This window comes from Mobula birostris, chromosome 2 (assembly GCF_030028105.1).
Source record: "Mobula birostris isolate sMobBir1 chromosome 2, sMobBir1.hap1, whole genome shotgun sequence".
Lineage (NCBI taxonomy): Eukaryota > Metazoa > Chordata > Chondrichthyes > Myliobatiformes > Myliobatidae > Mobula > Mobula birostris.
Genome location: NC_092371.1, coordinates 15,286,192 through 15,308,298, shown reverse-complemented (window position 1 = coordinate 15,308,298; position 22,107 = coordinate 15,286,192). Strand labels below are relative to the sequence as shown.

Below are 22,107 nucleotides of genomic sequence, written 5' to 3'. Positions count from 1 at the left end.
ATCTATCATCTCCCAGCTTCTCACTTCATCCCACCTCCCCTGAACCCACCCACTTCCCCCCTGACCCAGTCTCACTTATCATTTGCCAGCTTGCACTCCTTTCCCTCCCCCCACCTCACTCCGGCTTCTGCCCCCTTCCTTCCTAGTCCTGGTGAAGGGTCTCGGCCTGAATGTCAACTGTTTATTCATTTCTATAGAGGTTGCCTGACCTGCTGAATTCCCAGAATTTTATGTGTGTTACTCTGGATTTTAAATATGTGCAGAATCTTTTGTGTTTGCATTACGTTTTCCTTTGGTACCACGTCAAAGTAATTACCTGTGAAATGATCTGTCTAGATACTAAGCAAATAAAAGCTTTTCACCATATTGCAGTACATGTGATAATAATAAACCAATTCCAGGAGTGATGAAACTTTACAGTAGAGGGAACTAAGGCACAGATCTCTTAGATATGGGGGCAGGATGAGTGAAGAGGAGGGGGAAGTTCTCTATTAAAAGGAAGGAAATTGGTGACAGATATTACCAGAGGTATTTCAAAGTCTCAGCTTTCGAGTTAAAATCCAAGAGTCGTGAAATCATGTGGTCGGCGTAGACCCTGTGGGCCTAAAGGCCTGTTCCTGAGCTGTTCAGAGCACCAAAGCCATTCAGCTTTCCTACCTATGCTTTCTCTCCTGTAAGTATTACTGATATCTGCCCTCTTTCCACAGAGACTTGCAGGTCTCTCTCCTGCGGAGGGAAACCCCTCATCTGGTGGCTCACAGAGCCACAGGCCTCTGACTGGAAGGCAGAAGCATTAGGGAAGGAGGGGGAAGGCAGAATCCACGCTCATTTCCATGCCTCTCACCTGAACCTCCCGTGCTGTTAGCCACAGTTCAGGCTGCCCTGTGCAAGAGGTGGTCCAGTGACGGGAACAGCTCACACGTACCCTCCGAACTGCTGAAGTCTACGTCAAATGGGAACTGCATTGCAAAGAAAAGAAGATTAGGGATTTACTTTCACATACACTGCAACCTTCCAGAGGGGAATTAGTGCTGACACAGCCAGCCTCTTGGCTAATGCTGTCCACCGCACACTGAATATCTGTACAGGGCCCCGAAGCCCACGGACTTACACTGGCTGTCATGGGCAACTGCAGGATTCCTGTCTCGGAACCAGCCCCATCATTCTTAGGAATTGTTTGGCATCTGAGACCTGCTGGCAAGGACAATATTTCCCATCCAGTACTAAGTCAGAGAGTGAGAGCAGGGAAACAGACCCTTCAGTCCATTGAGTTTGTGTTAACCATTAAGGACCCATTTCCACTAATCCTACATTAATCCCCTTTTCAGATTTTTCCCCACACTTCCATCAACTCACCCAGGTTCTTCCCCTTGCCCACACACTCGAGAGGCAGATTACAGCAGCCAATTAACCCACCAACCATAGACACAGTTGGGATGAGGGAGGGAAACAGGAGTGTCGGTGGGGGGGGGTAGAAACCCACATGGTCACAGGGAAGTGCGCAAACACACACACACACACACACACACACACACTCAGTGCAGGAGGGTAGAATTATTAAACCTGAGTGTCTGGCGCTGTGAGGCAACATTACTACCTAGTGCAGCGCTACTGCCTTCTTATTTGAATTGTTGCCATCTCTGGAGCAAAATTGCTCTCCCCACAGTGCTGCTGGGTAGGGAGAAGCAGCATGTAAAGCCAGTGGATACAGCCCAGTCCATCACAAGCAAAGCCCTCTCCATCACTGAGCACATTACAGAGCAGCATCCATCACTATGGACCCCCATCATCTTGTCGGTGCTGCCAGCAAGAAAAACAAAGAACCTCATCACTCATACCACCAGTTATTACCCCACAACCATCAGGCTCTTGAACTAGAGGGGATCACTTCACTTACCCCAACACTGAACTGTTCCCATAAACTATGGACTCATTTTCTAGGACGCTTCATCTCACATTTTTGGTATTTATAGCTTATTTATTCATTATTATTATATGTATTTTTTTGTATTTACACAGTCTGTTGTCTCTGCTCATTGGTTGCTTGTCCGTCCTGTGTGCAGTTTTTCATTGATTCTATTGTTTTTCTTTACATTAACTGTACGTGCCTGTAAGAAGATGAGTCTCAGGCTTGTATATGGTGACATATATGTACTTTGATAATAAACTTACTTTGAACTTTGATAATGAGGAGCTGGAAATATATTTCCAGTTGATGTGATGTGACTTAGAGGGAAGCCTCAAGAGGTGGTGTGCCCCTACCTATCCGTCCTGGGTCTTGCAGTAGAGGTCACTGGCCTACTGAACCCAGCTTGGTCATATGCAGCACTCACTGCAACTCATGTGTGTTGGGGTTAGAGGGGATGAATACAGAGGGAAGTATATCGGGTGCAATCGTAGGATGAATAAACAGGAACAAGCACTATATTAAGACATGCCCTCTTCTTGTTACTACCATAAGGGAGGAGGTACAGGACCCTGATGGCACACATTCAACGTTTTACGAATGGTTTTTTTTTCTTCCACCATCAGATTTCTGAATGGTTCATGAATCCATGAACACTACCTCACTATTCTGCTCTCTATTTGCAGTACATATTTTTACATAAATTTCTTATTGTAACATAATAGATTTTTATGTATTGTACTGTACTGTATGATGCTCCCTCAGTACCACCCCTCCCTAACTGTCACTATCCTTCAATAGTGCCCATTCCACAGTGTAACCCTCTCCCAGTACTGCTCCTCTTACATTACAACCCTCCCACAGTAACACGCCTCTCACAGCACCGCACTCCCTCAGTAACACCCCCATTTTTTTCAACAAAACTACAAAGGTTTACTCAGACTCAAAGTACAAACATCAAGGGATTACAAGATTGTGAACAATTTCAAAGTAAAACATGATTACTACTGTCTATAAAACACTCAATTCCCAGGGATGGGGGTGGGGATTACTGTTCCTGGAAATCCCTCACTGTGCCCATAGTAACTGCATGCTCCTTTCCTAAGGACATCCAGGCATGAATGTAACCCTGAAAGAGGGGCAGGGAGTCAGCTTGGGCAGAGCCCTCGACAGCCCACTGCCTGGATCTGTGAATGGCCGTCATGGCCAGAACCAGGAGCAAGCCCACCAGTAGATCCTTTGAGTGACTTGTGCACCCCACTCCCCCCTCATACTGGGTGACCACATATTAGGATCGCGGGGCTAGTATGCAACTAAAACTTGAGTAGCAGCCCCTTCAGATACTTGAACAGGGGCTGCAACCTTTTGCACTCTCTATAAACATGAGACACTAATCCTCATGGCCGCGGAATGGACAGGTGGATGGTGTGTCAGTGAACCTACTTAAAAATATGCTGCACGGTACTGCCCTATGCAACACCTTCCACCCCTGGTCTCTAATGTACAAGGGAAGGACGCTTGCATAAAGAGACTTCACTGGGGACCACCCCTGTCACGGTGTGACCCTCCCTCAATACTATCACTCCCCCCCTTCCCACAGGACTACAAGGTTGGCTTTGACTTTCTGCCCAATCCATTGACCTCTAATGAGTATGCAGTCTCAGCCTAGAACAGGCATGGACTGGTGCACAAAATGCTGGCAAAACCCTTCAGCTGCTTCTACCGAGGCTTGACATTAACCCTACCCCACCCCTCCCCCTCACCTCGGAGGAGTTGGGGAGCTGGGGGAGGGCTATAGTTGTTGCTGTGTAAACATCTTCTGGCCCTGTACCAGAGACAGGGCTGTGTGCACATGTTTCGAATGCCAGTGTATAAATGGGTGCAGCTGTCCCATGCTGTCATGGCTGATCTGGGCTACTTGCTGACCCACCAAGTGTCGATGCTGATCGCATTAGGAAGATCAGCCAGCAGCGATCCCATTACCCACCAGCATCATTAGTACATAATTACTAATTATAGGGAGTGTTATTGACCTGAGCCTCGGGACGGAGTGGTGGCTGAAGAGGTCTCTGACTTCTCAAGTCTGTATTTTCACTGCCCTCATTTCTCCTGTCTCTCTCTTACCCCGTTGTTTATGTTCCTCTCAGTCGACCTTTAGTTTAACACGAGGCCCAGTCACTCAGCGACTGAGCTCCTGTGTGTTTCTGGGTAGGCTGGGATGTAGATAATCCAACCCTTTCTACTGCACCCCAGCTGGAATCTCCAGAGGCTTGGTTAAACCACTACCATTTGGTTTTCACATACCTAAGGACTCAAACAACTCCGACAAATGTGAAAGGTCTTCACCCCTCAAACCGCTCTGGTCAACTGTGGACTGAAGGAGGGCCATCTGCCTTTGAAGGGTGTCCTCAACGTCATCAGGTGAGCCATTGCCCAGACCCCGGAGGATGACGAGTGCACGTACTTCAAGCTCATTGCAGTGAGGGACCAAATGTGGGTTTTACCTCCTTCCCCCTCAGAGGACTGAACTAGGAGGAGCCCATTAGACTGGTCCCATCTCCGGGGTATGGAGTGGTGGGGGTCAGAGGTGCAGTCCATCAAGGATACAATTAGGGACTTTGGGTAGGTGGGAGGATAGTGATTTTAAAAATGATTAGCCTTATTTGTCATGCACATTGAAAAATAGTGAAACACGTTGTTTGTGTCAACAACCAACACAGTCCAACGATGTGCTATGGGAATGCCCCTAAGTAGCGCTTGTAGTGCTGACATAGCAAGCCCACAACTCACTAACCCTAACCCATATAGCGTGGAAAGTCGGAGGAAACAGGAGCACCCAGAGGAAACCTACGTGGTCACGGGAAGAACATACAAGCTCATTACAGACAGTGGAGGGATATGAACCCCCAATTGCTGGCACTGTATCGTGTAATGCTAACTGCTATGCTAGCATGCCATCCCTATGAGCCACCATGTAGCATGATGGGCTGGTGTTCATGATTGAATGGTTGGGTCACAATTGCGGGCATGTTCATGAAAGTGGGGGCGGGGGGGGAAGGAGAGGGATTTATAAGGTGAGTAGTGTCCAATGATTGGAGAGTGTCTGTTTCTTTAGGAAGTTCCTCTGGGTGGTGGGGGTAGGCAAAACTGGTGGTACATTCTGTGACAGGGAGACCAAAAATGGGCTGTCAGAGGAAGATCATTTGGTTATCAAGTTTCCGAGTCAGCAGAATCTAAATCAGGTTTAATATCATGGGCGTATTTCGTGAAATTTGTTGTTTTGTGGCAGCAGTGCATTGCAATACATAGTAATAAAAACCATAAATTACAATAAGAGATGTATATAAAAAATAAATTAATTGGTGTAAAAAGAGAGGTAAAATACTGCAGCAGCTTTCGTAGGTTTATTGTCCATTCAAAAATCTGATGGCAGAAGGGAAGAAGCTGTTCCTGAAATGTTGAGTGAGTGTTTTCACGCTCCTGTACCTCCTCTCTGACAGTAGCAATGAGAAGAGAGCATGTCCTGGGTGGTGGGCGTCCTTAATGATGGATGTCAACTTCTTGAGCCATCACCTTTTGAAGGTGTCCTGGATGCTGAGGAGGCCAGTGCCCATGATGGAACTAGCTGAGTTTACAGCTTTCTACAGCTTTTTCCAATTCCGTGCAGTGGCCCCTCTATACTAGACAGTGAGTTAGAATGTTCTCCACAGTACATCTGTCGAAATTTACAAGTGGATTTGGTGACTTAACAATTTTCCGGAAATTTCTAATGAAATATAGCCACTGTTGTGTCTTCTTTGTGATTGCATTGATATCTTGGGCCCAGGATAGATTCTCAAGAGATACTGACACCCAGGAATTTGAAATTGCTCACTCTTTCCACTTCTGATCCCTCAATGAGGACTGGTGTATGTTCTCTCGACCTACCCTTTCTGGTCCAAAATCAATTCCTTGGTCTTACTGATGTTGAGTGCAAGGTTATTGTTGCAACAGAGTACAGAATGTTGCTGGGCTGTGGAAGATTAAAAGGGGTAGGTCAAGCCTGTGATATAGACAGCAAAGCTCACACTGAGCAGTGTCCACAAGCTGTGGGAAGAGATCCCATGGGTGGGTAAAGGACAGACCACATAGCAGCATCCAGAGGCTACATATGAGTAGGCTGACCTCATACTAAAGAGCAATGTCCACATGAGAAGATAGGCACATGAGTGATAGAAAAATAGAGGGCTATGTGGGAGGGAAGGGTGAGATTGATTTTAGAGTAGGTTAAAAGGCAGGCACAACATCAAGAACTGAAGAACCTGTTTTGTGCTGTACTGTTTTATGTTCTAAGATCTGCAAGGCAGATGATCTTGTAGTGCAATTAAAGACTGGCAGGTATGATGTTGTGGGCATTACGGAGTTGTGGTTGAAAGAAGATCCTAGCTGGGAGCTTAACATCCAAAGATACACAATGAATTAAAAGGACAGGCAGGTAGGCAGAGGCAGTGTTAGTAAAAATAATATCAAATCCTTAGAAAGAAGATTGGAAGATACAGAATCCTTGTGGGTAGAGTTGAGCAACTGCAAAGGTAAAAAGACCGTGATGGGAATTATATACAGGCCTCCGAACAGTAGCTAAGACGTGAGATACAAGTTATGATGGGAAATATGGCATGTAAAAAGGTCTTGGGGGGGGGGTGGTGGACTTCAGTATGCTAGTAGATTGGCAAAATCGGGGTGGTGACAGATCCCAAGAGAAGGAATTTGTGGAATGCCTATGAGGTGTCTTTTTAGAGCAGCTTGTGGTTGAGCCCACTAGGGGAAAGGCGATCTGGATTGGATGTTCTGTAAAGAACTATATATGATTAGGGAACTTAAGGTAAAGGAAATGTGAGGAGACAGAGATCATAATATGATAGAATGCACCCTGCAGTTTGAGAGGGATAAGCTAAAGTTTAATGTATCTGTATTACAGTGGAATAAAGAGAACTACAGAGGCATGAGAAAGGAGCTGAACAAAGTTGATTGGAAGGGGATAGTAGCAGGGATGATGGCAGAACAGCAATGGCTGGAGTTTCTGGGAGCAAATCTGAAGGCACAGGATAGATACCCTCAAAAGATGAAGAAGTATTCTAAAAGAAGGATGATGCTATGGTGGCTAACAAGGGAAGTCAAAGACAGCATAAAAGCAAAAGAGAGGGCACATAATACAACAAAAATTAGTGGGAACTTAGAGTATCAACTAACTATAAAAGCAATTAGCAGAGAAAAGATATAATATGATGGTAAGCTAGCCAATAACATAAAAGGGGATACAAATTTTTTTTTTCCAGGTACATGAAGAGAAAAAGAGAGGTGAGAGTGGATATCAGATTGCTGGACAGGTACGAATAATGGGGGACAAAGAAATGGCACACAAACTTACTAAGTCTTTTGCATCAGTCTTTACTGTGCAATTCACTAGCTGTATGCCAGAATTTTGAGAGTATTAGGAGGCAGAAGTGAGTGTAGTTGCTACTACTAAGAAGATGCTTGGGAAGATGAAACGTCTGAAGGTAGGTAACGCACCTGGTTGAGACGGACTATACCACAGGATACTGAAAGTGGTAGCTCAAGAGAATATGGAGGCATTGGTAATGATCATTCATGAATCACTAGATTCTGAAATGGTTCTGGAGGACAGGAAAATTATAAATGCACTCACTTCTTTAAGAAGGAAGGGAGGCAAAAGAAAAAAATTATATGCCAGTTAAGCTTGACTTCAGTGATTGGGAAGATGTTGGAGCCCATTATTAAGGATGAAGTTTTGGAATACTTGGAGGCATATGATAAAATAAGCTGAAGTCAGCATGGTTTCCTTAAGGGGAAATTTTGCCTGACAAATCTGTTTGAACTCCTTGAGGAAAAACAGGTCGGATAGATAAAGGAGAGTCAATGGATGTTGTTTACTTGAATTTTCAGAAGGCCTTTGACAAGATGTCGCACAATGCTGCTGAACAAGAGCCTATGGTATTAGAGGAAAAGTACAAGCATGGAAAGATTAGTTGACTGGCAGGAGATAAAGAGTGAGAATGAAGGGGGCTTTTTCTGGTTGGATGCTGTTGACTAGTGGTGTTCTGCAGGGGTTGGTGTTAGGTTTGCTATGTTTCATGCTATACATTAATGATCTGGATGACGGAATTGACGGCTTTGTGGCCATGTTTGCGGACAATATGAAGAGAGTGAAGGGGCAGGTAGTGTTGAGGAAGCAGAAAATCTGTAGATGGATTTAGAATAAGAAAATGGACAAAGATGTGGTAGATGGAATTTAATGTAGGGAAGTGTGTGGTAGAAGGAATAATACCAATAATAATTTTAAAATCAGGGAATGAATTTAAAACTCAGAGATTCAATTGGACTTCAGAGTCCTAATGCAGGATTCCCTAAAGTTTAACTTGTAGGTTGAGACAGTGATAAGGAAGCCAAATGCAGTGTTAGCATTCATTTCTAGATGACTAGAAAACAAAAGCATATGCACTTAGTGTACTGTGAACATTTTTTGGCCCTACATCTAAGGAACGATTGGACAGGATCCAGAGAAGGTCTATAAGAATTATCCCAGGAATGAAATGGTTAACCTACAAGGAGTGTTTGATACTCTGGGCCTGTATCCACTGGAGTTTAGAAACTTTAGTAGAGGGGATCTCTTGAAATCTACTGCATACTGAAAGGACTGGATAAAGTGGATATGAAGAGGAAGTTTCCGAAAGTGGGGGAGTCTAGGACGATAGAGTACAGCCTCAGAAAAGAAGGACAATACTTTAGAAAGGAGATGAGGAGGAGTTTCTTTAGCCAGAAGGGGTGAATTTGTGGAATTTGTTGCCACAGACAGCTGTGGAGGCTAAGCCAAATACAGTGTTAGCATTCATTTTTAGATGAGTAGAAAATAAAAGCAAGTATGTAATGCCGAGGTTGATAGGTTCTTGGTTAGTAAGGCATCAAAGTTAACAAGGAGAATGTAGGGAAATGGGGTCAAGAGGGAAAATAAATCAGCTGTGGTCAAATGGTCTAATTTTGCTCTTATATCTGATAGTTCAATGTTCCACTGGTCTGTAGTATTGGCTAAGTCCATTCTACAGAGCAATGCCCACAGACAATGGGAAGAGATCCATGGGTGGGTGGGTGGGTGAAGCAGAAAGTACTGCAGTGCCCATAGACCCCGCTAGATGGCATTGCTAAAGGCAAAGGTATATGACTGCAGAAAACCCCCCCTCTGATCCAGCACTCTCATGTCTGCAGGGAGAAGAGATGCTGTGGGGAGTGAACGAAAGAATATGGCTGATCCTGACCCTGCTCCTGCTGGCTTTTGTGCGAGGCTGCCCAGCTGACTGCCCCACCTCCTGTACTTGTGGTCTGGGGAACGGGACAGTGGTGTGCCACGGTGCCCAGCTCACCACCCCTCCAAGACTGCTTCCTGATGGGATGACGAGGCTGGACTTGAGCAGCAACTTGATTGAGTGGCTGGGCCGGGGAACCTTTGGCAATCTGACTGAGCTACAGGAGCTGGACCTCAGTGACAACCTGGTGTCCAACATCGAGGATGAAGCATTCTGTGGCCTGCCCAGTCTCCTCACCCTCCGGCTGCGCGGTAACCGTCTAGACACCATTCAGCCCGGCGTGATGAGGGCCTTGCCCAACCTCCGCAGCCTGCAGCTGGGTGATAGGCTGTCCCATGTGGAGGCTGGAGTCTTCGCTGGCCTAGCACGACTACGGCATCTATCCCTGGGCATGGCGTCTGCCGCCCGCCAGGTGCCCGTTGCTTCCCTCTCATCACTGCGTGGCCTCCGGTCACTGCGCCTTTCTGGCTTGGGGGCCAGAACACTGGAGGCCGGCTCCTTCCACGGCTTGCGGCACCTCCGCCACCTGCGCATTGACCGCTGGCCTCAGTTGGAGGAGCTGAATCCAGGCGCTCTGGACAGCCTCAACCTCACCAGCCTTTCGATCACCCGCTGCAACCTGAGCTCAGTACCAGGCCACTCCTTCGCCCACTTGGTCTACCTGCGGCGTCTCGACCTCTCACACAACCCCATCACTGTGGTGCATGGGAGTGCACTGAAGGGCCTGGCTCGCTTGCGTGAGCTGCGGTTGGCTGGTGGCGGCCACCTGGCTGAGATCTGGGCTGGAGCCTTCCGGGGCCTGCCCAGCCTCCGAGCCCTCGATGTGTCGGGCAACAAATTGGTAACACTAGAGGAAGCGGCCTTTGAATCAGTGGGCAGCCTGGAGTCCCTGGGACTAGGCTCCAACCCACTGGCCTGCGACTGCCGGCTCCGCTGGCTGCTACAGGCTAAGGCACCTGGGCTGGACTGGGGGCCGCGGCTGCCCACTTGCACCGACCCGGAGGGGGTACGTGGCGTTCAGCTGGTGGAGCTAGGCGCTGCCGAGCTTACCTGCCACCGGCCCCGTATCAACATCCGACCCCAGGCCCAGGTGTCGGTAGCTGAGGGGCAGACGGTGAGACTGGCATGTGGGGCTGTGGGCTGGCCAGCTCCATTGGTGAACTGGGTCGCGCCCGACCTCCGGTTGCTGAGTGGTGGCAAGGGTGGTCGGCTCCGGATGCTGGCTGATGGCTTGCTGGAGATCCGCCTGGCCCAGGCCGGGGACTCTGGTCTCTATCTGTGCACCGCGTTTAACCTAGCAGGTAACGACTCTGCCTCTGCTCACCTGCTTGTGAGCGGCTGGGGCACCCCCACCACCCCTGCCTCTGCTGGTCCTTCCCTGTTGGACCCTCCGACGTTGACAGTTGTCTTGACCCTGGGCTTGGCCTGCTTCCTTGGCGTCACTGTGTTCTGCTTTGCACTTCTGCTGCTCTGGAGTCGGCTGAAGGGCCCCGTCAAACGCACCGGCAGCGTGGAGGTGCTCAGGCACTCAAGCGGCACCAGCGCACAGTCCGAGGCCATCAAGTACACCACCAAAATGTTGTGAAGGGTTATGGGGGGGCGATAGGGTGGTCAGTTCCTTGGACTGGACTGGTGAGCAAGTGCTGGAATTAAGGACAGTCCCCTTCCCTCCCCTCATCTCCCCTTCCCTAGTGTAGAAGGCGGAGTTGGTGGAAGGGGTTGAACCAATCTCCGCTCTCAGTTGTGAAGCCTCCCATGCCTGATGTCACCTTTCCCCCTTGCCTCACCTGCAAAACTCAGCCCCATGAGTGACCCCCACTCCTCTATCTCACTTGCTACAGAGTTAATGAAGTGTTTTGCACTGGAGGGGGTGCGGTAAAGCTTCGCCCATGTGGTGGCTGGTCTGGAGCATTTCAGTGCAATGGAGACACTATACAGACAAGGTGTTTTCACTGGGGCAGAGGAGGCTCGGAGTGTCCTGCATGGGGTGTATGAAATCATGAGGGTGAAACATAAGGAAGATTGTCAAAATCTTTTACCGCATGGCTGGTGGTGTGAGTGGGGGGCAACTAAGATGAGAAGGCAGAGGCCTAGGGCGAGAGATGGGACATTCAGAGGGATTTGAGAGGGAATGTTTTTGCATAGAGGGGTGGTTAGAGTCCAAAACATGCTGCCGAAAGAGATGGTGGAGACAGAGGAACTCTCACAGCATCCAGACAGCAGTTTGAACTGCCGAGTCCCAGAGGAGGTCCTGATGTGGGATATGGACATAGGTACAGCAGAGGGTGTGGGTATAATGGGTGGAAGGGCCTGTTTCTGTACTGAACAGTTCTATGACTGTCACACACAAAACACTGCAGGGACTCGGCAAATCAGACAGCATCTATGGAGGGTAATAAACAGTTGACATTTTGAGCCGAGACCGTTCACGAGTTCCTGGGGCATTTTGTGTGTGGGCTACTTCTGCAGAATCTCATGAACAATGGTGGAGCAAACCCAATGGGCTGAATGGCCTAATTCTGCTCCTTTGTTTTATGGTGTTATGGAGCATTGCTGGTTTGACATTAGTGTGGTCAATACCAGTACCATGGATTTATGTGACCTTGGCCTATAATCATTGTCTGACATTGAGTTGCAGGTGGACACACACCTTTCTACCTCCAACCATTACGTACCCACCCACACTCATCCCCTTTTATTCTCCCCACGTTCCCATCAACTCCACCTTAGATCAATCACCAACCTATGCCAGCAGGGGGACAATTTCCAGCAACTGACTAACTTTGCAGCCCATGGCATTTCTTTCCGTCCACTGAGTCTGTACAGACCATCAAGAAACCATTTATACTGATTCTACACTAACCCCTCTTTAACATTCCCCTGCAGATTCCCATCAACTTAATTGTGAGCCATAAAGTTTTATTCCCATTCGACCATAGGACATAGGAGAATTAGGCCATTTGGCCCATTGAAGCTGCTCCACCATTCCATCACTCTGATATTTATCATCTCTCTCAATCCCATTCTCCTGCCTTCTCCCCATAACCTTTGATGCCCCGACTAATCAAGAACCTATCAACCCCCATTTTAAATATACTCAATGAGTTCCAGAGATTCACCACCCCCAGCTAAAGAAATTCCTCTTTATCTTTGTTCTAATGGGCCGTTCCCTCTATTCTGAGGATGTGCCCCAGAACATTAACCTACGCAGTAAGGGGTTCAATTTACAGCATTAACTTTCCAATCCACAGTACTTCTCATCTGCTATTGTCCTTGAAGAGGTGATGCTGAGCCAGAGCTGAAAAATAGACCCATTGGCCATCTGAATCCGTGCTGACCTTTAAGAAGCCACTTACACTAATCCTACATTAATGCTTTTTAAATATTCCCCTCCACATTCCAACCCAGATTCCAACTCCTCACCCACACACTAGAGAGGCAGGTTACAGCGGCCAAGTAACTCACCGACCCCGCAGGTGATTGAGTTGCAGGTGAAAACTGGAACAGCTGGGGGTGGGGGAACCATAGGGAGAATGTGCAATCTCCGCACACGCGCGACCTGGAGATCAGGATTGGACCCAGGTCACTGGAGCCGTGAGGGCAGCTTGAGGAAACATGGGCAGAGTGCTGAGGTCAGACACGAAGGGAGGGAGCAGGTGTACGTGGAGCATGAAGACTGGATTCTGTAACACAAGAGGTTCTGGAGATGCGGAAATCCAGAGTACACACGCAAAATGCTACAAGAACTCAGCAGATCAGGCAGCACCTATGGGGGGGGGGGATAAACAGTTAACGTTTCAGACCAAAACCTTTCACCTTGATATGATCTTTTATTCCAGCGTGGGAGGGAGTACGGGAGTCTCAGAAGCAGCTCTGCTCCTTTCTGTGTCTGAGTGGAGATGCGAAGCTCTTGTGTGTGTATGTCTGGAGCTGGCTCCTCCAACCTTCCCTCTCCACCCAGGCCAAGCTGCTGGGAAGCCTGGTTCTCCTCACCTGCCTTTCAGTCTGCAGCTTTCAAAAGGTGATCCATCAGGAAGCAAATATTGAGCCTTTTCACCCATTACAGGAAGTCTCCGGCACAAGGTGAAAAACAGCCTCCACCCTTGGGCCTGGATTCAAATAATATGCAACTAAGGTCATAACTGTACTGTTTCACAAGATATTACAGGATTATCAAAGCTTTATAAAGATGTGCATTTTTTGTTATTAATAAAATATCTGGCAGTTCTTGTGCAGTATTTTCTGACTGTGCTATCTGTTAAGCAGCTTCTACCCAGCAGCTCAAAGGCAAAAACTGAGAATGCAACTCAGATGACGCAAGGGATCAGCTATGACCTACTGAAGGGTAGGGAAGGCTTGAGCTGAATGGCCTTCCTGATGACCTTATGGACATAGGGTTGTGTAATCAGTTGGCAGAGATAGAGGTTGTAGCATGAATGCAGACGGGAACTCTCTATCCAGGTCTCTCCAGGTCCCCAATCTTAACATTAGGACATTTAAGAGACTCTTGGATAGGCACATGGATGACAGAAAAATGGACAGCAATGTAGGAATTCAATGTTAGATTTAATCTTAGAGTCGGTTAAAAGACTGGCACAACATAGTGGGTTGAAGGGACTGTATTGTTCTATAAGAGGAACAAGGTCCCCTCCCCTTCCCTCTCCCTGTCTCTCTCTCCCACCCTTCTTTCTGCCCTCCCTTCACATGTGCTGCTTGACCAGTGAATTTATTTCCAGCATTGTCTGTTTTAATTCAGATTCCTAGCATCTGGGGTATTTTAGTCCACCACCTAGTCTATGTGGCGGGTGAAGCTTAGGGTTTCATTTGAATGGCACTGGGTCTCTTCCCCAGTTAGAGCAGAGGGAGTGATAAACTCAGCCTGACAGTAAGGGACCGGCTATTCGGAGGTAGAGTTGGACCTACTGCCTCATGCACTTGGTGAGAAGGGATCCGGACTATTCCCTAAACCTGAGCGAGTGCGCCACCCGCTGCCCACAGCACGCTACTACAAACCTGAGAGCTTCCATTGCTGGGTGCCGCAAACCCCATTGTGCAGTGCGGATACTCTCCGGGGTATAACTGGGCACAGCAGACTTATTCTGTTTTAAAATCCACATCCCTTGAAACAGACCCTGTCCAAGTTGTGGGTCTTATTTGTAGACACTGGGCAAGGCAGGGCTGGGAGTAGCCTTTCTGTGGAATAGTGGAGTTTGATGCACGGCTGGAGGACACAGGACAGGGAGTGAGGCTGCTCTGTATACTTGGGACTATGACAAAGATGTGGGAGAGAACCCATGTGCACAGATGGGGAGGGCTAAGGAAACTCAAGATTAATTGTAAGCGAGTTGTGAGTGAAATCCACACCACCAGGTTCAGGAACAGTTATTATCCCTCAGTCATTGGGCTTCTGTTGGGGAGGATAACTTTACTCGCCCCAACAATGAAGTTTTCCCATAACCTATGGACCCACATTCAAGGACTCTTCATCTCATATTCTTGATATTTATTGCTTATTAATTAATTCATTTATTATGTTTGCTTTTTTCTTTTATATTTGCACAGTTTTGTTGCCTTTTGCACATTGGTTGTTTGTCCATCTTATTGTGTGTGGCTTTCATTAATTCTGTTGTGTTTCTTTGTACCTACCCACAAGAAAATGAATCTCAGGGTAGCATATGGTGACACATATGTACTTTGAAAATAAATTTACTTTGAAATTTGAACTTTTCCTTTTGTTGAAAAGAAAAGCCCAGGACAGCTGAGGTTACATACAGAGTATAACTCCTTCCACACAGTCCTATCATGTACTCCCAGCGCCGGGTTAGATACGGAATAAAATTTTCAAGAAGAAATAATCTTAAAAACGATTCTTCTGAGCTCCTATTTGAAAATTCTCATCCAGATCCAGGATGCATTTAGAACATAGAACAGTATAGCACAGTACAGGCCATTCAGCTAATGATATTGTGCCGACCTTTTAACCTACTCCAAGATCAATCTAACCCTTCCCCTCTACATAACCATTTTTCCACCATCCATATCCATATCTAAGAGTCTCTTAAAAGTCCCTTATATATCTGCCTCTACCACCACCAGCAGGGTGTTACACACACCCACCATTCTCTGTGTAAAAAAATCTGCCTCTGACTTCCCCTCACAGTAGTTTCCACCAATCACCATAAAATTATGTCCCCTTGTATTAACCATTTCCACCCTGGGAAAAGTCTCTGGCTATCCATTTAGTCTATGCCTCTTATCACCTTGTACATCTCTAACAAGTCACCTCTCATACTCCTTCACTCCAGAGAAAAACCGTAGGTCACTCAATCTTTCCTTATAAGACATGTTCTCCAACACTTATCCCAGAATACATTCCCAGCCTCTCTTTATAACTCATGTCATCTGGTTCCAGTAACATCCTTGTGAATCTGGAGACCTTGCCCCCAACCTTCCTAAATCCTTATAAATGAAGTCTTGCATACAGATATCCTTGGCATGTCTCACATAACGCCACAGAGCAATACAGCACAGATAAAGGTTCTTCGACCCAACCAGTCTATGCTGACCATAGTTGCCAATTCCTCTTAATCTCTGCATTTGGATCCTTGACTTCCTATCCGGAAGACCACAATCTGTGCGGATTGGTGATAACATATCCTCCTCACTGACAATCAATACTGGTGCACCTCAGGGGTGTGTGCTTAGCCCACTGCTCTACTCTGTATACATGACTGTGTGGCTAGGCATAGCTCAAATACCATCTATAAATTTGCTGATGATACACCCATTGTTGGTAGAATCTCAGGTGGTGACGAGGGGGCGTACAGGAGTGAGATATGCCAACCAGTGAAGTGGTGCTGCAGCAAAAACCTGGCACTCAGTGTCAGTAAGACAAAAGAGCTGATTGTGGACTTCAGGAAGAGTAAGACGAAGGAACACATACCAATCCTCACAGAGGGATCAGAAGTGGAGAGAGTGAGCAGTTTAAAGTTCTTGTGTGTCAAGATCTCTGAAGATCTAACCTGGTCCCAACATATCAATGTAGTTATAAAGAAGGCAAGACAGTGGCTATATTTCATTAGGAGTTTGAAGAGATTTGGCATGTCAACAAATATACTCAAAAACCTCTATAGTTGCACCATGGAGAGCATTCTGACAGGCTGCATCACTGTCTGGTATGGGGGGGGGGGGTTGCTACTGCACAGGACCGAAAGAAGCTGCAGAGGGCTGTAAATCTACTCAGCTCCATCTTGGGTACTAGCCAACAAAGTACCTAAGACACCTTCAGGGAGCGGTGTCTCAGAAAGGTAGCATCCATTATTATGACCTCCAGCACCCAGGGCTTGCCCTTTTCTCACTGTTACCATCAGGTTGGAGATACAGAAGCCTGAAGGCACACACTCAGCAATTCAGGAACAGCTTCTTCTCCTCTGCCATCCGATTCCTAAATGGATATTGAATCCTTGGACACGACCTCACTTTTTTTAATGTACAGTATTTCTGTTTTTTGTACTTTTAAAAAATCTATTCAATATACATATACTGTAATTAATTTACTTGTTTATTTATTATTATTATAATTTTCTCTCATCTAGATTATGTATTGCATTGAACTGCTGCTGCTAAGTTAACAAATTTCATGTCACATACTAGAGATAATAAACCTGATTCTGATTTTGATTCCAGGTACCTATCCAAGCTACTTTAATGGTACCTGCCTCAACCACTTCCTCTGGCAGCTCATTCCGTATACACACCACCCTCTGCATGAAAACTCTATCCCTCAGGTTCCTTTTAAATCTTTCCCCTCTCGTTCTAAAGCTATGTCACATGGTTTTGGACTCCACTACCTGGGGGGGGGTGTATCTATGTCTCATTACATATGTTTTTATATAGTCACGGTCTCACTGTCTATTCACTTGGGCTTGATTCACATACGTACATCAAGTTGCTGGCTATTGATTAGTTTGATGATCAACACCATCATCTCCTCAGTACTAATCAACAACCTGTGCCTCTATGCCTCTCCCTGCAACTGTATCTTTGACTTCCTTCTTAGGAGATTGCAGCCAAAATGGACTGGTAATATCACCTCCTCCTTGCTGACAATCAACACTGGCACACCTCAAGGTTGCATGCTTAGCACACTGCTCTACTCTCTCTCTACACACAAGACTGTGTGGCTCAGCACAGCTCAAGCACCATCTATAAATTTGCTGATGACACAACTGTTTTTGGCATGATCTCAGATGCCGATGACGAAGCATCGACTGGTTGAGTGAACAACCTTGAACTCAACACCAGCAAGACCAAGAAATTGATTGTGGACTTCAGGGAGGGGAAGACCAGGGAACACACACCAGCCCTCATTGAGGGGTCAGCAATGGAAAGGGTGAGCAGTTTCAAATTCCTGGACATCAATATCTCAAATGCTCTATCTTGGGCTTGACACATTGATGCAATCATGAAGAAGATAGACAAGCAGTGATATTTCATTAGGATTTTGAGGAGATTTGGAATGCCAACAAAGACACTCGCAAATTTCTGCAGATGTACTGTGGAGAGCATTCTAACTGGTATGGACATTCCAATGCTCAGGACTGGATAAAACCACAGAGGATTGTAGACTCAGCCAGCTCCATCATGGTACAACCTCCCTGACATCGAGGACATCTTCAAGAGGAGATGCCCTATGAAGGTAGCATCCATCATTAAGAACCCTTCCCATCTGGGCCACACACTCTTCATCTATGAGGAGGTACAGTAGCCTGAAGACATACACTCAATGTTTTAGAAACATAGAAAATCTACAGCACAATACAGGCCCTTCGGCCCACAAAGTTGTGCCGAACATGTCCCTACCTTGGAAATTACTAGGCTTACCCATAGCCCTCTATTTTTCTAAGCTCCATGTACCTATCCAAAAGAATCTTAAAAGACCCTCTCGTATCCGCCTCCACCACCAATTCCGGCAGCCCATTCCACGCACTCACCACTCTCTGCGTAAAAAACTTACCCCTGACATCTCCTCTGTACCTACTGCCCAGTATCTTAAACCTGTGTCCTCTTGTGGCAACCAAGACATCAGGATTGGAAAAAAAGATGAGGTCAGTGTAAGATGCTGATGGGAGGAGGAACTACAAGGTAGTAGGTGATAGGTGAAACTGGGAGCGGGAAGGGGGTGAAGTAAAGAGTTGGGAAGTTGATTGGTGAAAAGGTTAAGGGCTGGAGAAGGGGGAATCTGATAGGAGAGGATAGAACACCATGGAAGAAAGGGAAGGGGGAGGAGAACCAGAGGGAGGTGATGGGCAGGTGAGAGAGGGAAATGGGAATGGGGAATGGTGAAGGAAAATGTGGAGGAGTAGGGGGCAATTACCGGAAGTTTGAGAAATCGATGTTCATGCCATCAGGTTGGAGGCTACCCAGATGGAATATAAGGTGTTGTTCTTTCAACCTGAGTGTGGTAAAGAACATCTTCTTCCCCCACGTCTTTAGACCCATGGGGGACGTCGACTCAGACCATGAGAGGCCTGCGTCGGGCATTTTCATGCCTTACAAGGTGCAGATTGGAAGTCTGTGTGGGGTGCCACTCCTCGCACAGACACTAGAGCAATGTGTGCTTAAGTGCCTTGCTCAAGGACACAAACACGCTGCCACAGCTGAGGCTTGAACTAGTGACCTTCAGATCACTAGACAAACGCCTAAACCACTTGACCACGTGCCCATGACCCATGAACCCCCCTCCTAATTCTTCTTTTGCACTATTTATTTACTTTGTAACTTTGAATAATGTTAAAGCTTTGCACTGCACCTTGTCACTAAACTACAAATGCAACGACATATGTCAGTAATGATAAATCTGATTCTGATTTGGATTCATTCTCCTAAATTACTAGGAATAAAGACCATAAGACCATGAGATATAGGAACAAAAGTAGGCCATTTGGCCCATCATATCTACTCCACCATTTCATCATGGCTGATCCATTTTCCCTCTTAGCCCCTATTTACAGCCTTCTCCCTAAAACCTTCATACCCTGTCTAATCAAGAATCTATCAACCTCTGCCTTAAATATACATAAAGACTTGTCCTCCACCGCCACCTGTGGCAACGAATTTCACAAATTCACTACTCTCTGGCTAAAAAAATACCTCCTAATCTCTATTCTAAAAGGACATCCCTCTATTCTGAGGCTGTGTCCTGTGGTTTTAGACTCACCCACCTTAGGAAACATCCTCTCCACATCCACTCTATCAAGGCCTTCCAACATTCCATAGATTTTAATGAGGTCACTCTTCATTCTTCTGAATTCCAGTGGGTAGAGGACCAGAGCCATCAAATGCTCATCATACACCAAACTTTTCAATCCTGGAATAATTTTCGTGAACCTCCTTTGAACCTTCTCCAATGTCAGCACATCCTTTCTTAGATAGGGGCTCCAGAACCACTCACAACAGTGAGGTCTCGCCAGTGCTTTATAAAGCCATAACATTACATCCTTGCTTTTATATTCAAGTCCTCTCAAAATGAATACTAACATTGTATTTGCCTTCCTCGCCATCGACTCAACCTGTAAATTACACTTTAGAGAATCCTGCACGAGGATTCCCAAGTCCCTTTGCAGCACAGAATTTTGAATTTTCTCTCCATTTTATAAAATAGTCTATGTTTTTATTTTTTCTACCAAAGCGCATGACCATACACTTCCCACACATCTGCACTTCTTTGCCCATTCTCCTAATCCAGCGGTCCCCAACCACCGGGCCGCAAAGCATGCGCTACCAGGCCTTGAGGAAACGAGATGATTTGGTGATAGGAGTCAGCTGCACCTTTCCTCGTTCTCTGTCACGGCCACTGTTGAACTTAAATGCACGCAAGGTCATTACCCACGTGTCATCCATGTCAACTCCTCCAGCTTGCAAGTGACAGCGGGCTGAAAAGTATGTTTGACATAGCATCTCTGCCGGCATTCTGAGTCAAAGTCAAGGCTGAATATCCTGAGATAGCCACGAAAGCACTGAAAATGTTGCTTCCATTTCCAACATCATATCCCTGCAATGAATGCAACGAAAACTAAATTGCGGAATAGACTGGAAATAAGGAACCCCGTTCGAGTATCGCTGTCTCCCATCACCCCTCGATAGGACCGTCTTGTTGCAGGGAAACAAGCCCAGGGCTCCCACTGATTCAGCGATATTGGTGTGTTGCAATGATTTTATATGTTCATACAGGGAAAATATGTGCTGTGTGTTTAATATCCAGATGTTACTTAAAATGTTATGATGCTATTGACTTACTTATATAACCATATAACAATTACAGCACGGAAACAGGCCATCTTGGCCCTTCTAGTCCGTGCCGAACGCTACTCTCATCTAGTCCCACCGACCTGCACTCAGCCCATAACCCTCCATTCCTTTCCTGTCCATATATCTATCCAATTTTTCCTTAAATGATAATATCGAACCTGCCTCTACCACTGCTACTGGAAGTTCTTTCAACACTTACTTCAAGCTCCCCTGTCCTCCCCGATAATTGACCTATCACTATATTCATGCGAGGAAAATATGCGCTGTGTGTTTAATATTAAATTCGTTAGATAAACCCTTTTAGAAATGAAATTGAGTGTATTAGCAATTTATCACCTATATTCCGGTCGTGATCAACACCCCCCCCCCCCCCGACAGTATCGCCAAAAACGATTTGTAGAGAAAAATTGGCATGTACGCACATGCACACTGGTGCCCGCCCAAGGCTTCATGGTCATTGTAGTCTTTCTCAGGGTAAACCCAATGTATTAGACTGCTACTCTTGTCCGTCGGCAACCCTACCACCCCCCCCACCCCCACACACCTGCCCCTAACACTTCCTTCCTCATTACCATTCAAGACCTTAAACAGTCCTTCCAGGTGAGGCGGCACTTCACCTGTGAGTCTATTGGGGTCATATACTGTGTCTGATGCTCCTGGTATGGCCTCCTGTATATTGGTGAGACCTGACGTAGACTGGGAGATCACTTCGCCGAGCACTTATGCTCTGTCCGCCAGAAAAAAACGGGATCTCCCAGTGGCCACCCATTTTAATTCCACTTTTCATTCTCATTCCGATATGTCTATCCATGGCCTCCTCCACTGTCATGATGAGGTCACACTTAGGTTGGATGAACAACACTTTATATTCCGTCTGGGTAGCCTCCAATCTGATGGCATGAACATCGATTTCTCGAACTTACGGTAATGCCCGCCACACCCCTCCCCTGCTTCACTATCTTTCATTTCTTTTTCTCTTCTCTCACCTTATCTCCTTGTCTGTCCATCACCTTCCTCTGGTGCTCCTCTCCCCTTTTTGTTCTTCCATGGCCTACTGTCTCTTTCACCAGTCAACTTCCTAGCTCTTTACTCCCCCTTCAGGTTTCACTTATCACCTTGTGTTTTTCTCTCTCCTCGCCCCCTACCTTTTAAATCTACTCCTCAGCTTTTTCTCTCCAGTCCTGCCAAAGTGTCTTGGCATGAAACGTTGACTGTACACTTTTCCACAGATGCTGCCTGGTCTGCTGAGTTCCTCCAGCATTTTTTTGTGTGTTACTAATTCTGAAGTATGTTGGCTTTTAACATGAAGATTATATTGCTATTAATACTGGTATTATCTTAGTGTGCTTAATGATTGATAGTGCAAATAAGGAATTTGAATATACACAATATTATCAACTGATCATTAGTTGTATTCAACTAGTTAATTTATGTATAAAAATATTTTACACAGGAAAATTTCTTTGTTCAAACTTTAGTACAATTTGGTGCACAGTCCTCTTTGAGCACAAGTGAATAAAGTGTGAGTGAAGA

General features: G+C 46.3%; 2 protein-coding genes across 5 annotated transcripts in view; one reads left to right on the top strand and one right to left on the bottom strand.

Moving 5' to 3' along the window:
• The window catches only part of LOC140212769 (semaphorin-4B-like), a 124,200-nt gene that overhangs the window by 53,788 nt on the left and 48,305 nt on the right, over positions 1-22,107 (bottom strand). For all 4 annotated transcript variants that reach the window (XM_072283972.1, XM_072283982.1, XM_072238117.1 and 1 more), the window contains exon 3: positions 845-959. The gene's annotated coding sequence lies outside the window, so the exon portion shown is untranslated. The remainder of the gene's footprint in view (positions 1-844; positions 960-22,107) is intronic.
• LOC140207364 (leucine-rich repeat and immunoglobulin-like domain-containing nogo receptor-interacting protein 1) lies at positions 4,030-10,869 on the top strand. Its single transcript, XM_072275916.1, has 2 exons — positions 4,030-4,327; positions 9,167-10,869. The coding sequence occupies exon 2, from the start codon at positions 9,176-9,178 to the stop codon at positions 10,847-10,849; it is 1,674 nt and encodes a 557-aa protein (XP_072132017.1). The 5' UTR covers positions 4,030-4,327; positions 9,167-9,175; the 3' UTR covers positions 10,850-10,869.

Excerpts from the sequence above, each read along its gene's own strand:
- LOC140207364 (XM_072275916.1), top strand. The coding sequence starts at position 9,176 with ATGCTGTGGGGAGTGAACGAAAGAATATGGCTGATCCTGACCCTGCTC.